This window comes from Neoarius graeffei, chromosome 10 (genome assembly GCF_027579695.1).
Source record: "Neoarius graeffei isolate fNeoGra1 chromosome 10, fNeoGra1.pri, whole genome shotgun sequence".
In the NCBI taxonomy this organism is placed as follows: Eukaryota; Metazoa; Chordata; class Actinopteri; order Siluriformes; family Ariidae; genus Neoarius; species Neoarius graeffei.
The window spans coordinates 89,400,083-89,420,193 of NC_083578.1; the positions used below are offsets into that span (position 1 = coordinate 89,400,083).

A 20,111-nucleotide genomic window follows, 5' to 3' on the forward strand; every position below is an offset into this window, starting at 1 on the left:
ATGTATGGTGAGGGTCTGTTGGGAACGTCTGGCCGAGCACTCTGTCGGGGAGGTCTTTAACTCCCACCTCCGGGAGAGCTTCTCCCAGCTTCCAAGGGAGGCGGGGGACATGGAGTCTGAGTGGTCCATGTTCTGTACCTCCATTGTAGACAGCTGTTCGGAGCTGTGGCCGCAAGGTCTCCGGTGCCTGTCGTGGTGGGAATCCCCGAACCCAGTGGTGGACACCGGAAGTAAGGGACGCCGTCAACCTGAAGGAGTCCTATCGGGCCATGTTGACCTCCTGGACTCCTGAGGCAGCTGACGGGTATCGGCAGGCCAGGCGTGCCGCAGCTCGGGCAGTTGCGGAGGCAAAAACTCGGAACTGGGAGGAGTTCGGTGAGGCCATGGAGGAGGACTATCGGTCGGCCTCGAAGAAATTCTGTCAAACTGACTGGCGCCTCAGGAGGGGGAAGCAGTACTCTGCCAACACTGTTTACAGTGCGGGTGGGGAGCTGTTGACCTTGACTGGGGACATTGTCGGGCGGTGGAAGGAATACTTCGAGGATCTCCTCAATCCCACCGTCATGTCTTCCATTGAGGAAGCGGAGGTTGATGACTCAGAGGTGGACTCGTCCATTACCCAAGTCGAAGTCACTGAGGTGGTTTTCAAGCTCCTCGGTGGCAAGGCACCGGGGGTGGATGAGATCCGCCCCGAGTACCTCAAGTCTCTGGATGTTGTGGGGCTGTCTTGGCTGACACGCCTCTGCAGCATCGCGTGGTGGTCGGGGACAGTGCCTCTGGAGTGGCAGACTGGGGTGGTGGTCCCTCTTATTAAGAAAGGGGACCAGAGAATGTGCTCCAATTATAGGGGAATCACACTTCTCAGCCTTCCCGGGAAGGTTTACTCCAGGGTACTGGAGAGGAGAATTCGGCCAATAGTCGAACCTCGGATCCAGGAGGAACAATGCGGTTTTCGTCCTGGTCGTGGAACACTGGACCAGCTCTATACCCTTCATAGGGTGCTTGAGGGTTCATGGGGGTTTGCCCAACCAGTCCACATGTGCTTTGTGGATCTGGAGAAGGCATTCGACCATGTCCCTTGTGGTATTCTGTGGGGGGTGCTTCGGGAGTATGGGGTTCGGGGCTCTTTGCTAAGGGCTATCTGGTCCCTGTACGAACGGAGCAGGAGTCTGGTTCGCATTGCCGGCAGTAAGTCAGACCTGTTCCCAGTGTATGTTGGACTCTGGCAGGGCTGCCCTTTGTCACCGGTTCTGTTCATAATTTTTATGGACAGAATTTTTAGGCGCAGCCAGGGGCTGGAAGGAATCCTGTTTGGAAACCACAGGATTTCATCTCTGCTTTTTGCGGATGATGTCCTGTTGGCTTCATCAAACCAGGACCTTCAGCATGCACTGGGGCGGTTTGCAGTAGTGTGAAGCAGCTGGGATAAGAATCAGCACCTCCAAGTCCGAGGCCATGGTTCTTGACTGGAAAAGGGTGGCTTGCCCTCTCCAGGTTGGTGGGGAAGTCCTGCCTCAAGTGGAAGAGTTTAAGTATCTTGGGATCTTGTTCACGAGTGAGGGAAGGATAGAGCATGAGGTCGACAGGTGGATCGGTGCAGCCTCCGCAGTGATGCGGTCGCTTTACTGGTCCGTCGTGGTGAAGGAGCTGAGCCAAAAGGCGAAGCTCTCGATTTACCGGTCGATCTACGTTCCGACTCTCACCTATGGTCATGAGCTTTGGGTAATGACCGAAAGAACAAGATCGCGGATACAAGCGGCCGAAATGAGTTTCCTTCGCTGGGCGCTCCCTTAGAGATAGGGTGAGAAGCACAGTCACTCGGGAGGAGCTCGGAGTAGAGCCGCTGCTCCTCCACATTGAGAGGAATCAGCTAAGGTGGCTCGGGCATCTCTTTCGGATTCCTCCTGGACGCCTCCCTGGGGAGGTGTTCCAGGCATGTCCCCCCTGGGAGGAGGCCCCGGGGAAGACCCAGGACACGCTGGAGGGACTATGTCTCTCGACTGGCCTGGGAACGCCTCGTTGTTCTTCCCGAGGAGCTGGCCGAGGTGTCTGGGGAAAGGGACGTTTGGGCTTCCATGCTCAGACTGCTGCCTCTGTGACCTGGCCCTGGATAAGCGGATGAAGACGAGACGAGATTTGACTTCAAGCATTTTCGTGATCTCTGATCATGGTCAGTCCGGCTCTTTGTCCATGAAGTCGACAGATCATCACTATCCTTCCAGATTTTAATAATGCATTGGACCGTTCTTAAGCCAAATCCAGTTATTTCAGCTCACATGTCCTTAGCTGTTTTCTTTGCTTGATGCAGGACAATAATTGACCTTCTGAACCACAGTAGCATCTTTTCCATGAGCACAAGGTGTGTCTTCCGACTTGTTTGTTTAAGAAATGTGAAGCTACTCACTGCATCAGTTAGGGTTAAAAGAAGTGTTACAACTGAAACATTAATCACTGCAGTAATTATCCAGTTAAAGGAGAACCGAAGTCATTTTTAAACTTGCTTTATTTCTTAATTATCGTGTTATTCAATTACGTTTTTGGTTTTGGTAACCTTATATCGTGACTCGTATTGGCAACGAATTGCAGTTAAATATTATACTTATCAGCCTGTTCGGTTTTTAGCAGTGTTGAATTTAGTGCGTTTGGTCCACAGCAGGCGTCGCTTATCTGCACGATCTTCACGAGACTTCGAAACATGAAGTGTCAGCCAGGTGTCAGTGCCAGCATTTTGAAAACTGTTTTCCAAATGAAATATTACACAAAAACGAGTTTAAATGACGATTACTGCCTACTTTTTTCAAACTTTCCTGATTGCTATCAAAACAAACAAAACTTCCGGCTTGATTACGTCAGCATTCGAAAGAGGGCGCGTGCGTCTTTTGACAATGCCTGTGTCTGAAATTGCTCGCTACTCACTATATAGGGCACTGTATAGTGGAGATGCCATTTTGTAGTGCTGTCCGTGCTGAAAGAAATCAAATTAAAAGTCTCAAATTTGATTTAATAAAAGACAGCAGCAAAGAAGAAAGTATTCAGCCTTGATTTAAAAAGAACTGAAAGCTGCAGGTCAGTGTTTCCCACAGACCAGGTAGCAATTTGTGGTGCTCCACTGTGCCGATGAGGGAATCGTGCGCGGTGGTGTCGTGGCGGTCGGTGGAGTCGGTCATTGGGGTGTATGCAAAGTGTTTACAGCGGGCGATGTTCAAACACACAGTATTTTTCTTCAGAGTCACCTGCTGGGACTATTTTAAAGCTACAAGAAGCATTTGAGATTATTCAGTTCAATCTAAATTCTTTTAAGTTCTTTAAGAGAAGATAGCTAAAACAATTTTTACCAGAACCCTGCCTGGTTTCATTCCTCGACCCAACTTTACATTACAGGGCAGGCCATTAGTTTGCTGGGCTTGATGTTGGTGGAAAACCTGTCATTTAAATTTATGCAAATTACTCACCAAAATTGAAGTTAAAGTTTAGTTTTTACTTGAGATGCACCGATGGCAATTTTTTGGGCCGATTCCGATTTTCCATGGAGTGTGACCTGCCGATACCGATTTTGGCCGATTCCAATTTCATTTTTTCAAACCACTTCACAGCACACACAGACTATTTTTTTTCTTTTTATCTTTTCTTTAATAGAACATTCTGCCAGATTTTCAGTAATAAATTTTCAACACCTCAAAGGTTGAAAACAAACAAAAAGACATTGTAAAATCTTTCTTCATGTTTGGTATTAACATATTAATTCCTGAAATAGGAAACTCACACACACTTTTTCTTTTCCCATCCAATATCTGGCACAAAAACAACTTCCCCCTCATATATTATTTGCCTACTGCTATGGAACACACTTTCATAAGCCTATTTAGATCTGAAAACTTATGCCTTATGGGCAATTCCATGTAAATGTCAACCTCACCATGCAAAAATAAAGCAACATGTAATACATCAAAACCACTCCCAGAGATATCACCTAGGCCTGTATTTTACAGATGTGAATAAGTTGAACCAATTTGTAACCAACCTAATATGTCACTGTCAGTCTTTTTCTTATAATGTAAAACCCAAGCTAAAATCAACTTTGATCATGTACAATTCTATATTATTGCCACAAGCCACAGAAATGTATGCTAAAATCCACAAAACAGCAAAAACAATAGCCATCCTAAATATTATTTAAGAACTTTGATAGTTTTAGCCGATATTTAGAGAGTTTTTCAAAGGGTTATGGTGGTTAAATTGCTCATTTTCTAAACATACGCCATGTCTATTTCAGACGCGTCACATCCGTAACGGAATTTCGTCACATCCATAACGCTGACTTTTCCTTCCGAAACTCTGCATGAAATACAAAATTATTTTAAACAAAGATTTTTTTAAATATTCACCTTGGACCCCTCTGTCAAATTGATATCTCCATTTCGACATTAGGTTTACAATTTCACAGAGTTTGATAAAAATGTACAGTCACCCAAGAAAAGTGATACTTTTTCTGTCACATCCATAACGCATCTTTTATTGGCGTTTTCTGGCATGCCCTAGATGTACTATGGGAATTGTTCTTGTTCTATCACTTCTCCAGTATGGTACAGCCTTAAAATATGCAACACCTGTTTAAATACTGGGAGACAATAAAACATGCACTGGGTCATTTGTTGCCATTTTGAGTTCAAGTGTCACGTCCATAACGCTGGAGTTGCTCTTATAGAACAATCCATTTCTTCATTCAGTATCAAAATACAAAAATAATTTCCAGTCATACTTATACCGTAGCCATTCTATCATCTTTGTCAAATGTGTATTTGTAGAGTAATTTCCAATGGAATCAAGTGTAACCAAGGTTGTAAAACAAAGACATTTTTTTTCTCCCTCTCTTTGTACAAATCTAACTAGATGTTTGGTAATAGGCTAACGTATTAATTCCTGTAATGGGAAATTCACACAACCACAAATGTTTTTCTTCTTTTCACATCCAATATCTGGCACAAAAAAAAAATTCACTATATTTGGATATCCAAATATAGTGATTTTTTTTTTTTTTTGTTAACGGCACGCGTGCCGGAGCTTGTTAGGCGTGCAGGACTGACACTGTTCTGCGCAAGCGCAACACAATCGCACTAGAAAGCATGTTCAAGCTGCCAGTGGAGCTGCAGTCTTTTTAGTTGCGAATTACGAGTATTTCCATTTTCATCTCTGTGATTACACAAGTTTTGATCGGCAGAAAATCGGCATATTTTAATTTTGACCAGTCGGTCGCCGGTCATGGCCGATCACGTGAAAATCGGCCGATTCCGATCGGCAGCCGGTCAATCGGTGCATCTCTGGTTTTGACCTTTTAGTTTTTTGCCTTTTTGGTGGCAATCTTTCAATCATTCTTTAGTTGACATTCAAGGAATAAATTGCAAAAAACAAGCTGGAGGGGTTTATTTTAAATATTGAACTCAACACTTGCCTCAACCAATGCTAAAATGAAATAAATAGTATAATGTAACAACAAAATAATAAAACAAAATATCAATTAGAAGTAAGAAACTACTTAAGGTAACACCAAGGCAACTAACAATAATGAAAAGCATTACCCTAATTGGTGCAAAGCCTGCATACCCTATCAGAACATTTAATTCTGCGTGGCTTCCTGAAAAAAAAACTCCAGTGCCCTATCGTAAGGGAAGTCATTGCTGAAGCGGGATAAACGGGATAATGCAATAAGGCCAGTTCCTCGTGTCAAGCTGCTACTGTATGCATCAAAATTGGTTTATAGCCTGACTCGGGGATGTCCGTTTCCTGTAAGCCAAGAAGGCTATGATAAAGCTCATCACGAGCACGACGTAGGCTACCTTTTAAAATAAGGGGTCGGAAGGCGAATCGGGAAGGCTGCGTTATTTTTAATTAGCCTAACAGGCCTACTTGCAGTCCGGGTATATGTGCAACGGCAGGCCTGTGGACACGCCTCTCCGTCTCTCTCTGTGTGCGCGCGTGAACGAGAAGAAAGAACACTATGAATGAACGGAACGATACGCAATGGAATTTTTTTTTTCTTCAAAATCGCGAGTCTGATTGTGTGGCGCTAGGAATCCATTGTGTGGTGCTGCGCAACACAATGGTCTATGTATGGGAAACCCTGCAGGTACTTTGTATTGATTAATGTTGGAAATACGCTCAGTATAATACAGATTTATCACAAAAACACATGCACGTGTTTTATTATTTTGAAACCCACCAGCTGACTGATCTGGCACGTTTTAATTGTGCGACAGTAATGACGTAAATACCAGCACGATGGAGCTCACTATTATAATTCCCTATATAGGGAATAGTGAATGAGTGAGTGATTTCAGACACGGAACGTTGGCAGATGTCGGTCACTTTGATTTCCGCTGTACGTTTTGCTTCCGTCCTACGATGTCTCGCACAGGTCTCAACGAATCTCGTTTACAGCCATCGCTTTGACATATGGACTGATATATTACAGAGCATATTTCAAACACTCATAACTTGCTATAGCAGCGAGAAAATAGCGATCAAACATGCATTCCGATATTTAATAAAATGAGAAATAGAATTCTGATGATAAATTTGCCTTCAGTTCCTCTTTAAAGGCTCTGATGTATTTGCCTGTTTGAATTCAAATGGTGACTCTTTGGCCAAATATAAAAGCAATCCCAAGTTTCAAAGAGAAAGGAGAATTGTAGTACGAGTGAGAGTGTGTTACTCTGTGTAGTGACTCTCGGTTCTCTTTTTTTTCTAGAAAGTGGATGTGACTAGTAAAGCCGTGGTGGAGGTCATCTCCAAAACCTCAGAGTACCTGCAGCCCAACCCGGGTAAGAACAGCTGCGTGTTGAGGTGGAACACATGAATTATATTTACTCGTAGGTTTCACTGAGCCTGGGCAGGGCTGAATATTAAATATAGCGTTTCATTATTGAGTTTTTAATATTGAAAGAGCCAAAAGGTTTCTTTATAATCAGTTTCAACGTGTGTGTGTGTGTGTCAGCGTCCCGTGCCAAGCTCTCCATGCTGAACACCATGTCCAAGATCCGTGGGCAGGTGAAGAGCCCTGGATACCCGCAGGCAGAGGGACTGCTGGGAGAGTGCATGGCCAAATACGGCCGTGACCTCGGAGAGGACACCAACTTCGGTGAGTGCACACGCGCGCGCACACACTACACTACACAATCCTAACAGCCGTCTGTACTGAACAGTTAATCCAAATCTTTAAAAATATACAACAGTTTTGTTAATGAGACATCTGAAAAGCATTTTTGAGCTGAGAATTGTCATTACTCGTCAATATTATTGTGATTTTGTTTACACATACTTTTATCGTTTATCTTGTGCGTTTGGAAGTTTGTGTTCTTGGATATTCCGAGAGACACTCATAAATAGACAGACACCGCTTTTCTGAAACAGATTTCGTGACTAGATTCCATCCATGGTAGCTGCGGGGTCTTAAAAGTCTTAAAGTCTTAAATTTAATGTTCCAAATTTAAGGCCTTAAAAAGTCTTAAATTGCTTTGCTCAAGTCTTAATTTTTTAAACAAAGGTCTTAAATTTACTCATACTATTGTACAATGTGAAAATGTGGGTTTTGCGTAACATCAGTGAATTTCTTGGAGTATGCGCAAAAAGAGAAACAATATTGGTACATTTTCGTGCCAGCGCAATCGTTGGAGTCCGTGGTGGAGAGGAGACTCCGCGAATCGCAGCATGGGGAAGTGTCGTTTTAATCAGCAGTGGCTTTCAGATGAAAGACATCGTGATTGGGTGAGGGAGGTTCCTGGAAGTGATGTTGAAGCAAGATGCTGTGTTCGTCGAAAGACTTTCAAGTTGTCCACTATAGGTCATTTCACTTTAGTGTCTCACATGAAGAGCTCAAAGCACATTGCATCTGCCCTCCACCGCCACCAGCCCATCACTCAGTTCTGCACGGTTCAATCTCCGAATGCACCTGGAGTTGGCACTAGCACCACTGTCGAACGTCAGCAGCATCAGCCAAGCCAGACATCATCGGCAAGGCTAGCAACAACACAAGGGCCGAGCAGTGGCATGATGGGTGTCGGTGGAACCCCGACACTTCGGGCAGAGGTGCTCTGGATTTTAAAAACAATTATGGAACACCACTCGTACAGCTCAAACGAGGGCATAAGCGAACTCTTTAAGGCTGTGTTCCCAGACTCAGAAGTCGCTACAACATTCTCCTGTGGAAAAAACAAAACGTCTTACAGAACAAAATTCGGTCTTGCTTGTCTTGAATGTGAAGATTTGACAAGCAATGCACATAATGACTTAAGTATATAACTTTTTTTATAATAAAAGTATTTTTACTTGAAACATTTGTCATTATTGGGAATTTGATCTGGTGTTCTACGACCGCATAATGGGTGCGATGTAGGTCTTAATTCTCATTTAAGTGGTCTTAAAAAGGTCTTAAATTTATGGTGGTCAAACCTGGGGAAACCCTGTCCATCATCACTTTCCAAATGAAATAAATGATTCTTTACAGCGTTACATTTCCAAGATTGCAGTGTTGAATGCTGGAGTTTCCAGGGTAATCTGAACATATTGAGGGTCTCGTTGCCCGTTTGAGCAACAAGTACGGAATAAAAGACGACAGGACGTGCATTCAGTGACGGGGTGAATTTACTCTCGCTGCACATCAAGTGTTTTATTCCTTTTGTACTACAGCGGTTTCTTGATTATAGCAGTATTTGTTAAAGAATTACATGTTGGAGTTTTTTTTTTTTATTATCCATTTAATGTTGCAGAACAAGCACAGGGGCTTCAAAGTTTGGGAGAATAGCAGGGTACAAATAATTTACAGCAGGGTGCAAAATGGTAAAATGTCTGCCAGCGGAATGACCTATAGTGGACAACTTGAAAGTCTTTCGACGAACACAGCATCTTGCTTCAACGTCACTTCCAGGAACCTCCCTCACCCAATCACAATATCTTTCATCCGAAAGCCACTGCTGATTAAAACGACACTTCCCCATGCTGCGATTCGCGGAGTCTCCTCTCCACCACGGACTCCAACGATTGCGCTGGCATGAAAATGTACCAATATTGTTCCTCTTTTTGCGCATACTCCAAGAAATTCACTGATGTTACGCAAAACCCACGTTTTCACATTGTAGAATAGTATGAGTAAATTTAAGACCTTTGTTTAAAAAATATATATATGAGAGAGAGATATGCAAGTACGAATTTTTCATGGGGCGCGATGGTTTGGAACAGGCCATCTAAAATTGGGATAACATTTACCCGGGACGGGTATTTGAAGCGGGTCGTCTAGCTTAAGCTTGATTAGCGTTGTTACGCACGCCAGTGTTTCCCACAGAAATTTTGGAGACTATGGGGGAGGCGCGGGGGTTGTTTAAAATTGAGTGATATGTTAAATATTAAGTTATTACTGAAAAACTATTGATTAAAAAAACAGACACTGAGAAATGGTCCTATAAACAACTTTACCAATATAAAAGATTACCAGGACTACAAAAATGCAGAAAAATAGGCTTTACTTGTCCAAATGCACCTGTTGGTTCAAAAGTTAAAGTGCAGAGAACCTCACAGCACAACATGAAGTTACCTTAAAATATAATATAAATGCCTCAGCTTTCATGTAAGAAAAAAAACTATTAATACTAGTACTGTGTGCAGGCAGTCTCTCCTGAAGACTAAATTAAACAATAATTATAAACTAATAAAATAAATGGCTCAGGCTTCATAGAAGAAAAAAACAATTTGAACAGAATCTCACAGTATGATGCTGAAGCTGCCTAAACAATGGAAAATAAAATACCATTTTGGCAAAAACGTTGGCATCCATTAATTTCTTGTATTAAGCAAAAAAAATATATATATATATGTTGCCAGATACTGCTGACGTTTTACAGCCCAAAATATGTTCAAAACCCGCCAAAATGCACTTAAAACCGCCCAAATTGGGCGGGAAAACGCGCAATCTGGCAACACAGGCGGCAGTAATGGCTGCACTCGTGTCGAGGATGTAAACACAGTTGACGTGGCAACGGACATACATGACATAGTGGATGTAATTTACGTTCACAACTTTTTTTTTTGCCGTCAGAAATATTTAATATTAAATTTTGTGACTCGACTGACAATAGCCGGCGGCATAACAAGCCACAGCCGGCGATTTGCCGCCAGTGACCGGCTACTTTTGAGACCGCTGCAAGCACAAAAGAGTTAGTTCCTGGTCTCATGAACTTTATAGCAGCAATAAACGGTCATTCCTTCACTCTTCCAAGTTAAGACAAAAAAAAAAAAACACACATCTTGTTGCACATTTTACACTCGAGACTCCTTCCATAAATTTACATAAAACCCTCCTTTTCAAAAATTTCACCACAGCAGTGATCCCTGTGAATGAGCCGTTACTATAGAAACAGTAACATATCAGAAGAAGATTCAACACCTTCTGACCAATCATCACAGTCCAGGATTATAGCATGTGCATAAACATGACCTAACATGTATGGAGCATTTCTGGACGTCTGCATCTTCATATGCGGTTGCTTTCAAAATTATTGGCACCCATCATGGAAATAGAATTAACCTTCTGACTGATGCAACCAGAAATATCCTGATACTTCATGACCTTACTGTTTAAAAACAGGCCCAGAGCATCGCTGAGGGTTTAGAAGCTTTTCTACTATTTTTTTTTCCCCCCTTTTTCATGAAACATGGCAACGTTTACAGCCAATACGTTTGATTCAATTCGATCTGATCTAAAGCTGATCTGATTTCACTGTAGCTCCAAAAAGAAAAGCATTTGGTGAGTTTCACGAGCTACGTTTTTGAGAATTGTGGTCAGAAAAAGCTTTTACTGTGCAGCTCGTCCTGACCTCTTTGTTACTCAGGTCACGTCTACTGCTCGAGTTGAAAACTCGAGCTATTATGGTTTATCCTGCTGAAGATTGTTGCTTCAGGAGCATCAGAAATTACACGGTGCATGTGTTGTTATATTTAACATCTGAGCAGAATTAAAAATAAAACCAAGAATGAACTCCGAGTCTCAAAAACCCACTCGGCTCAATTTTATTCCACCGACATTGAATGTAAAGTTAATGGATCTCTCTGACTCGCAACTGATGCGTGAAACGGGCTGCTCTGTGTTGCAGAGTGACTCTGCTTTCATGGCAAAAATACAATTTCCTCCAAGTTAAATATAGACCCAAGTGGGCAGTTTAATAGGGTAGGATTGTTGTGTTCTCCCACTTTGTTTCCATAGCGATGCTGACATATTTGTATCCGGACAGAATTAAATAAATTATTTAGGAATATCTTAAGTTATGATTGTTTGTTTATTAGATCCTGAGTCAAGGCCAGAACTAATGAGTCTAAATTAATCAGTTTATATTTTACTGAAATTAATTTTATACTGCTGTTGAATTCTCAATTCTGATTGGCCAGGAGGTGTGATTAATTTCCTGGAACAGCAGCTCAGCCAAGAATCACAGGTTTATATTAACGTGCTCATACTATAAAACGTTCTCGTGTTTATAGGAACAGCTCATTCACAGGGTGAGGATGTTCTAATTTAGCGTTTATGGAAGGCGTCTCGGGGTAAACGAAGGTAAGTCAGTTTTCTGACATCTTCAGAGGGGTTTATTTACACTTTTGTGGTTTCTCGGTAACAAAAAGCAGCTAGGGAAGGAAGGACCGTTTGTAGCTGCTATAACGTAAATGGAAACAGGAAGTAACTTGTTTCACGGATGTTCAACATTTAAACATCTTTCGTTAATAAACATCTCAAATGTTGGAAAATTGCTGTGGTATAAGAGGAATAAAGTACTTTTATGAAACGCTGTGATGAGAAAGTACTCAGCTTTCGACTGTACACCGTGATGATGATGTAACCGACACGGCGTTTTCTCGCTCTAGGAGCTGCGCTGATCGACGCCGGCGAGAGCATGAAGAGACTCGCCGAGGTGAAGGACTCGCTGGATATCGACGTCAAACAGAACTTCATCGACCCTCTACAAGGCCTGTGTGACAAGGACCTGAGAGAGATACAGGTGACCTGAGCTTCCGACACAACAAAACTCGAGTCTTTTCAAGAAGAAAAAAGGGGGCGGGGTTGAAGATTCACTGCAGTGGTTTCGGTATCCTTTTAGGGAGGGGGGGGCAACAGGAAGTGAAGCGCTAATTTAATGTAATGAAAAATCGACCGCAAATCAGGTTTCAGTATGCAAATCAAGGCCACGAAACACTGGTTGAGCAGAGGAAAGTGGGCGGGGATTGGCACACAGACTCTGGAAGTTTTTCCCCCTGTTTTTAAAGTAAAAGGGTGAGATTTGAAAACAATTAACTATCTTTAAAAGCTCACTAAAACCTGAGTATTTTGTACGCGTGTGTGAAATCCCCCCCTGTAGCATCATCTGAAGAAGCTGGAAGGTCGTCGTCTGGATTATGATTACAAGAAAAAGCGCCTCGGCAAAATCCCGGACGAGGAGGTGAAGCAGGCGCTGGAGAAATTCCACGAGTCCAAAGAGGTGGCCGAGATCAGCATGTACAACCTGCTGGAGACTGACGTAAGCGAAACAACGCCATACACTTCAGCATCACTACATCTGCGCTTTACTACAGTCTCCTCAGTGTTTCACTTCTGTTTATTCTGTCAAACCAACATGCTGCTTAAGAGGAGAAAAAAAAGCCCACCAGAGTCCCTGTTACCGTCCTGAAGTTGATTTATTTTTCTATAACAGCATGTCTTTATCTCTCACCATAAGAGACTCCTTCTGTAAAAGAGCGATAACATGCAGTATTAGAACGAAGGAGTTAATATAAAACTGCACTGATGTCTTGTAGAAAACTAATCAGCACCTTCTGACCAATCACAGTCCAGAGTGACAGAATACAATAACACGACGTTCAGACTGCAACCTGAAACGACCCATATCCGATTTGCTGTGAAATCCGATTTTTTTGTTAGGCCGTTCACATTACCAATTATATGAGACTTGTATGCGATCTCCAATATGAACGGAAAACGGCCCAAAAGTGTCCCGCATGCGCAAATTGACACGTAATAAGCACATCTACGTAATACATAAACCAAAAAAAAAGCGCACTCATGTTTGCAAGTAAAGCATGGAGATGAGGCGAGACCTGGCGATGTGGTTTTTGTGGCGGCGGCGGAACTCACACAATAATCTGATTAATGTGGGCAGCAGACTAATGAGACCGAAGGTGTCAAATTACTGGAAATTTCCAGAACAATCTTATCTTGTAATACAGGATGGTTTAAGTTATAAATCAGTTATAGAAACTGTTTTATTTAATCAGGCTAACAGATCAACATCCAGGTCCCTACCAAATCCACCATTAGCTTGATCAATTCTATAAAAGTCTATTTAAATTCTGAAAACTGTACAAATGTTGTTTTCCACCAAAGAGGCGGGATTAGCCAACGCAGAATAGTGACGTTTGTCTCTTGTCGATGACGTGTAGGCCGCATGAATGCGACCTGTCCGGTCAGACTGCAGTCGCATGTGAAAATAACGGATATGCATCGGAATTAGGACCACATATCCAAGCGGCCTGGGTCGCATGTGAAAAAATCGGATCCATGTCGTTCAGATTGTCAATAACAAATCGGATACAGGTCGCATATGGGCAAAAAAATCAGGGTGCAGTTTGAACGTAGTGTAATGCAGTTCAGGGTTTTGTTTGCTTTGCTTCATACTGCTTGGAGTTTGACGCTGAACTCTAGACTTTGTTCTGAGGTTTTTTGTTTTGTCTTTTTTTTTTTACAGTCAGGTCTCAGGTTGGGTTTTCCAGCCTGCTGTGTGTCATTACAGGGGTTTAGTCACAGCCCACTTTTCTAAAGTTGCAGCAGATCTTTGTCACAGTCTGTAAGAAGATCCTGGACTTGTTTGTTTCTGGGTTTTGTCCCGAGAGAGAGAGAGAGTGAGCTCAGTGCTCACGCTGCCCCCTACTGGATCAACAAAACACTGACTTATTTGTGTTGATTTGTTTATAAAGAATGAAATAAATAGCCGAGGGTTCTTGGTGTTATTGATGGCAGATTTCTGAATGTTAAGGTTTGAATGAAGTGTCTGTGTTATACACCGTTATATATTAGCTCAAACTTTTGATAGTGGAGAAGGCGTGTGTGTGTGAGAGAGAGAGAGAGACATCAAGCGAATGACGAGTATTTATAAGGTGTGTGTGTGTGTTTTCTCTCTGCAGATAGAGCAGGTGAGCCAGCTGTCATCGCTGGTGGAGGCTCAGCTACAGTATCACAAACAAGCTGTACTGATTCTTGAAGAGCTCTCTGACAAACTGAAAGACAGGTGTGTGCGCGCATGCTAATGCAGCACGGAGTAGAATTAAATTCATCACATTTCTTTGCTTGCTTGTGCACAGATTTGCAGAGAAATAGAAAGATGAAGGTGCACATGCAGGTAACTGGTGGATTAATAGAAAGGGATCGACAGCAAGAGTGAAGATTTATTTAAAAAAACTATAGATGGAAAGATGGATGGATGGCTAGGTAGAGATGGACTGATGGAGGTAAAGAGGTGAGAAAATTGATTACAGTTGATCAAGTATACAGAGTGAGAAAATGGCAAAGCAGACACTTATTTAGAGAAAATTCTCAATATAAAGTTCACTCCAGAAAGATTTGTGTAATGAGGCGTAATGACGTGCTCAATAGTGGTGTAAGAAAATATCAGTACACTCGAGTATCGTGATATGTTTTGTGATTATTGTATCGATTCTTAAAAATACTATTGCGTTTTAATGAATAGTCGACATGTAAAAATTTGTGTTTAAACTCCTGACCCCTAAATAGCAGTGTTGTAATCTATCTTCAGCCATTTGAGTCTTCCAATCCAAAGTAAGAGCGTAAACTGAGACAGGAAGTCGACAGGCTAAAGTTAGCATGAGTGAACCTATTCTTTATACTGTGACAGCTTTTCTACAATTTAGATTTAAAAAAAAAAAAAATTTAGTAATATATCGTCTATCGTGTGTGTGTGTGTGTGTGTAGGATTCACGAGGCCCAATCTCGTCCCCGCAAAGAGTACATCCCCAAACCCAAACCAGTCTTCGACTTCGGAGAAACCAACGAGCAGTCGAACGGAGGCTTCACGCCCGTTTCTGCTCCACCCATCCGGACCACAAGTAAGTCATGTGACATGATATGATGTCATTCCTCCACCTGCCACTACAGGTACGACTCCGAGCACTCAGGGACTTCTGTCATTGGTTAGTGGAGGAGTGAAGAATGCAAAAGTAAAATTGTAATAATTATTGTATAATGAAGACTTACGATGGTGTATAAGGGCCATTGTAGGTTTATTTATTTTCTTCTGATAGCTGGGGGAGGATGAGATTTTGAGATCAAACTCAAAACTTTTTACAAGGGGGATAAAGAAAAAGAAATTCTCCAAAATAGTCATAAATGTGTGTTTTTGGGGGGGGACCTGAGGATAAACTCTCACTTCCTGTCTGCGGTGCATTCTGGGAAGTGTAGTTGAAATTCTCTCAGTGCTTTTATTCTTTTATCGTGCAGTCGATGAGGAAGGACTGCTTTTCCTATAACTCTCAGCTCACTCGTTTCAACAGAAGAGATTTGAGCCGATGAGAAGAATCTACACACTGAACACAACAGGAAACTGCTCCTGCTCAAGAATTATACATGTATAAACAGTCAAGACCAAAAAAAGGATCAACAAAGCTGTGCGGTTTATACGTTCATTTCCTGTTGCATCCAGGAAGTGCAGCAATCATATGTGTCCCGGCTGCAGTGCATTCTGGGAAATATAGTTAAATCTCTTGGTGCTTTATTCTTTTATATTGTGTGATCAAGGAGGAAAGACTGACTGCTGTAACTCTCAGCTCAGCCATGGCCAAAAAAAAAAAAAAAATGTTCCTTGACCTTTTTTTTTTTTTTTAAACCATAAATTTGTGACTAATGTCAGAATTTTCTTTCTTTAAAAATCATGACTTTTTTTGATCTCTGTGACTATCCAAGGATTTTTTTTCCGCCTCATAAATTTGTCTTTAAACTCAGATTTTTTTTTTTTTTTTTTCCCCTTGGACTATTATCCCCTCCCTCAGTTCTGTGCCCCCCCGGATTATCAGGATTATATCGTTCCAAATGTTCCACAAGTGAAGGACTGAGTGAGGAGGTGTTTTCGTGCATCATTTCCATAAGCAAGACGAGTTTTAACACTTCTCAGAAATAAAAGCAAAATAAATAAATATATATATATATATATATATATATATATATATATATATATATATATATATATATAAAGGGCTGTAACGATACACCAACTCACGATTCGATTCGTATCGCGATTTTTGACCCACGATTCGATACGCCCACGATTTTTTTAAATGTTTTTTTTAAAGTAGTAAATTTGACTTAACATTTACTTACTTACATTAACTATTTAATAACAAATAATTCAGACCACTGCAGAGAATGAGTAATATGTATGCAAAAATGAACAAATGTATATCCAAAGATTGTTTTATTTCTCAAAATAATACTGTTGAGCCGGAAGCTCTGTTTTTTCGGTTCTGAAAAAGTCATTTTTCCAAATCGTGTAAATCCGTTAAGATTTTTTTTTGGGGGGGGTGGCTCTCTCACTGTCTCACTCTCATAGGGCCAATGATTTTCTGTGATCGCGGAAAACAGATGGAAATTACGGAATTTTTATGGTGAAACATTGCTCGCGTGTCAAAATGTAACTGCCGCAGAAGGCTTCCGCCCAAGCAGACATGCCTTCAGTGTTGCCAGATATTGCTAACGTTTTCCACCCCAAAATATGTTCAAAACCAGCCAAAAAGCACCTAAACCTGCCCAATCTGGCAACACTGCATGCCTTTCCGGTCAAGTGATTGGCTTGTGGCACACCTAGCCAGCCAATGAGCTGCTTGTTTACAGATTCGCTCCCCGTGTCGCAACCAGAATGGCGACCGCTTAAAAGAAATGAATGCTCTGTCAGTGGCAAGTGTGGACGTTGCGTGACTCGCAGAAGATTGTCGCAGGTCGGCGAAAAAACGACTTACTAATAGATATAAAAAAATAAAAGTAATTTAAGTAAGTTTAAAATGTAATTTAAATAAAAAGTAAAGTATTCATAAATTGAAGTTTGGAAGCGCCTCTGTTTTTGGGCTGAGGAGAAGTTTGAAAGGGTGTACCGCGATTCTGCCTTGTATCGCGATACGGATCGTGGCTCTTAGGGCTGCCACAAACGATTATTTTGATAGTCGACTAATCACCGATTATTTTTTCGATTAGTCGACTAATCGGATCATACGTAAATTGACTATAAAACATACATCTTATCGCACCAGCATGCAGCTGTTCAGATCATTAGCTTTCTGCTTGAAGTGTTTAAGGTATGTGCTAAGTGAAAATAAAAACAGTTAAGATGATAGCTCATTAACCCTTTAATGAGATGTGAAGCTTGTATCAACAAATAGAGCAGCATGAAGTGCAAACAGCTGAGTAAAATAAAGACAAGGCACAATAAAGACTGGCCTAAACAACACAAAAATAAATACTTCCGGTTACCTAGGAATTATTCACAAAAATAAAATTTGGTCTCACTCAAAAAAAAAAAAAGTGCATTTTGTGCTCAGTCACAAATGTATTTTGCTACACTCTGACACTATTTAACCCAATCCCACAAGACTCTTGTTCATGGCCAGGAAGGTTAGCATTTCTACATGGCTTGGAGAAAGGCTTGCTCTCTTTTGAGAGCAGATGTTCCCTGCTGCAGAGAAAATCCGCTCCGATGGGGTAGAGGTTGCAGGGATGCAAAGAAAATTTTTAGCGATCTTTGACAGTGTGGGGAAACGCCCCTCATTTTCACTCCACCATTTGAGAGGATCATCCATTTTAGAGAGTGTGGTGGTCTCTCCAAAGTACAGCCGAACTTCATTTATTGCAACCTGGATCTTTTGGTCCTCCTCAGATTCTCCATCCTCATTCTCACTTGGACTGTCTGTGTCAGACTGAAGCAGGGTTTCCATAGCACTCCTTTCAGTTCTACCTGAAACACTGGCCCTCGTCACATTTGCATCCTGTGTCCCAGCCTTTTTGGCTTCTTTGACAGCAAGCACTTCAACTGTCCCCTGCACTCTAATGCCATCTTCAGGAGTCAAAAACTTCAGCTTTTTATATCTGGGGTCCAGGGCAGCTGCAAACATAACTGGATTTTCTTTCTCTCCTGAGACACTGTAAATACTCCCCCATCTCTGTGTTATCCCTTCTTCTGCACTGGCAAGGAAAGATTTTCCTGAGCTTGTCTCAAATTGGCTTTGGTGTACAGCCCGTGTCAGCCCTTTGACGACCTGTGGAAGACCAGAAATGGTTGTGTACTGCTCTCCACTTAGGTAAACAGTAGCACTCTCAAAAGGTGCCAACCCTTTCTTCAGTTCCTCAAGAAGCTCCCACTGCTCTGGCCTCAAGTCGAAGTATTGTTTCCCCCTTGGAGTTACCTCAGGATCTGAGAGAGTGGCAGTGAGAGGCCAGCGCTGTTCGAGGAGTCTCTCTATCATGTGGAATGTACTATTCCATCTTGTACTGACATCCTGGATCAGCGCATTTTTCTTGACATTCATTTGCTCCTGTTTTGTCTTTAGCTTTGTACTAGCCAGCTCGCTTCTCTTAAAGTGCTCCACTAGCTGCCTAGCAGCACCTAGTGCTCTGCTAATGGTTGTTTCTTTGAGAGCAGTGTTAACTATGAGCTGGAGTGTGTGTCCAGCACAGCGGATAGATGCCCATCCATGTTTTTCTTCAAGCAGTCGCATTGCTGCCACCATATTGGAACCACTGTCATGAACTACTGCTTTTATTTTGGTGGGCAAGATGTCAAACTTCATCAGAACCTCTTCCATCCATGTCATTATATTTGCACCAGTATGCCTCTCCTCAAGAGGCATGGTGGCAAGGTTGAAGGTCTTCATCTTCCAATCCTCACTCAGGAAATGGCAAGACACACCAAGGTAAGACTCTGTCGCACGACTCGTCCACACATCAGCAGTAAGAGTTAAGGAACTTTTTACACCTCTGAGGGTCTCCTTTACCTTAAAGACATGAGAAATTTGAAAGAATAGTAAGCAATAAGAAGAAAATTATATACACAACACAAAGCACATATCTATCTATCTCTATATATAGAGATGTGTGTGTGTGCTTGTGTTTTTCCATTATTAACATTATTGGTCAGTTTATGCATAAAGTTTTAAATTAATTTACCAGTTTAATAGTTCAGTTATGCATGTTAAATAGGTTAAATAATAAACATTCAACATAAATAATAATAAAAAAACTTTACATTGCATGCTTTAACCAAGATTAATTTAATGGTTGCTCAGTCAGCAAGCTCTTTATTATTTCATCATGAAATGTGTAAAATTATTACCGTATTTTCCGGACTATACGTCGCTCCGGAGTTTAAGTCGCATCAGCCAAAAAATGCATTATGAAGACGAAAAAAACATATATACGTCGCACCGGACTATAAGTCGCACTTTTTTGAAGGGTTATTCTATCCATAGAATCTGTGATTGTATCTGATAAGCGGCGCGTGGTTACTGCGCGACTGCATTGTTTATTTAATAAACGAACAGCTGAGCAGTGATAACGCGCCCTTTGCCCTGTAAGTAGCCTAGTCTGATTATTTTAAATATCTACTACTATCTTTAATACTATCACTATCGTTATTACTAATAGCCTATATTATTATTATAACTAATATTAGTAGCCTATTACTGATGCATTAATCAGTTTGCTTTTAGAATATTTTTACTGGTAGGGCTTATTATCACCCCATGGCTCTTTCATCTGTGTTATTAAAGCTGTAGTCATCATCGAGGAGAGTCATTCTTCATTTTTGTCGAATTTTATTTCATTAAATCAGAGGTCAAGTAGGCTATAGGTATATCATCTCCAAAGACAACCGTCTAGTGAAAAAAAAAACAACAACCGCTTTTAAATCCCCTTCTTAAATCCTTAAAAAGAGTCATTTAACTCATGTCTTGTGTGATCTGATCTCCAGTGGTGAAATAAACCGGTTGTGATATGAGTAGTCTGTTATTTTAGAAGATAAATTTAATAT

At 41.6% G+C, this 20,111-nt stretch overlaps 1 protein-coding gene across 1 annotated transcript in view; it reads left to right on the plus strand.

Annotated features, from left to right (window-relative positions):
• sh3gl1b (SH3-domain GRB2-like 1b) overlaps nucleotides 1-20,111 on the plus strand; it is a 71,367-nt gene that overhangs the window by 42,466 nt on the left and 8,790 nt on the right. Inside the window, exons 3-8 of the mRNA XM_060932579.1 lie at nucleotides 6,746-6,818; nucleotides 6,992-7,135; nucleotides 11,902-12,035; nucleotides 12,393-12,551; nucleotides 14,212-14,315; nucleotides 15,017-15,150. Coding sequence (XP_060788562.1) covers nucleotides 6,746-6,818; nucleotides 6,992-7,135; nucleotides 11,902-12,035; nucleotides 12,393-12,551; nucleotides 14,212-14,315; nucleotides 15,017-15,150 — 748 coding nt within the window. The remainder of the gene's footprint in view (nucleotides 1-6,745; nucleotides 6,819-6,991; nucleotides 7,136-11,901; nucleotides 12,036-12,392; nucleotides 12,552-14,211; nucleotides 14,316-15,016; nucleotides 15,151-20,111) is intronic.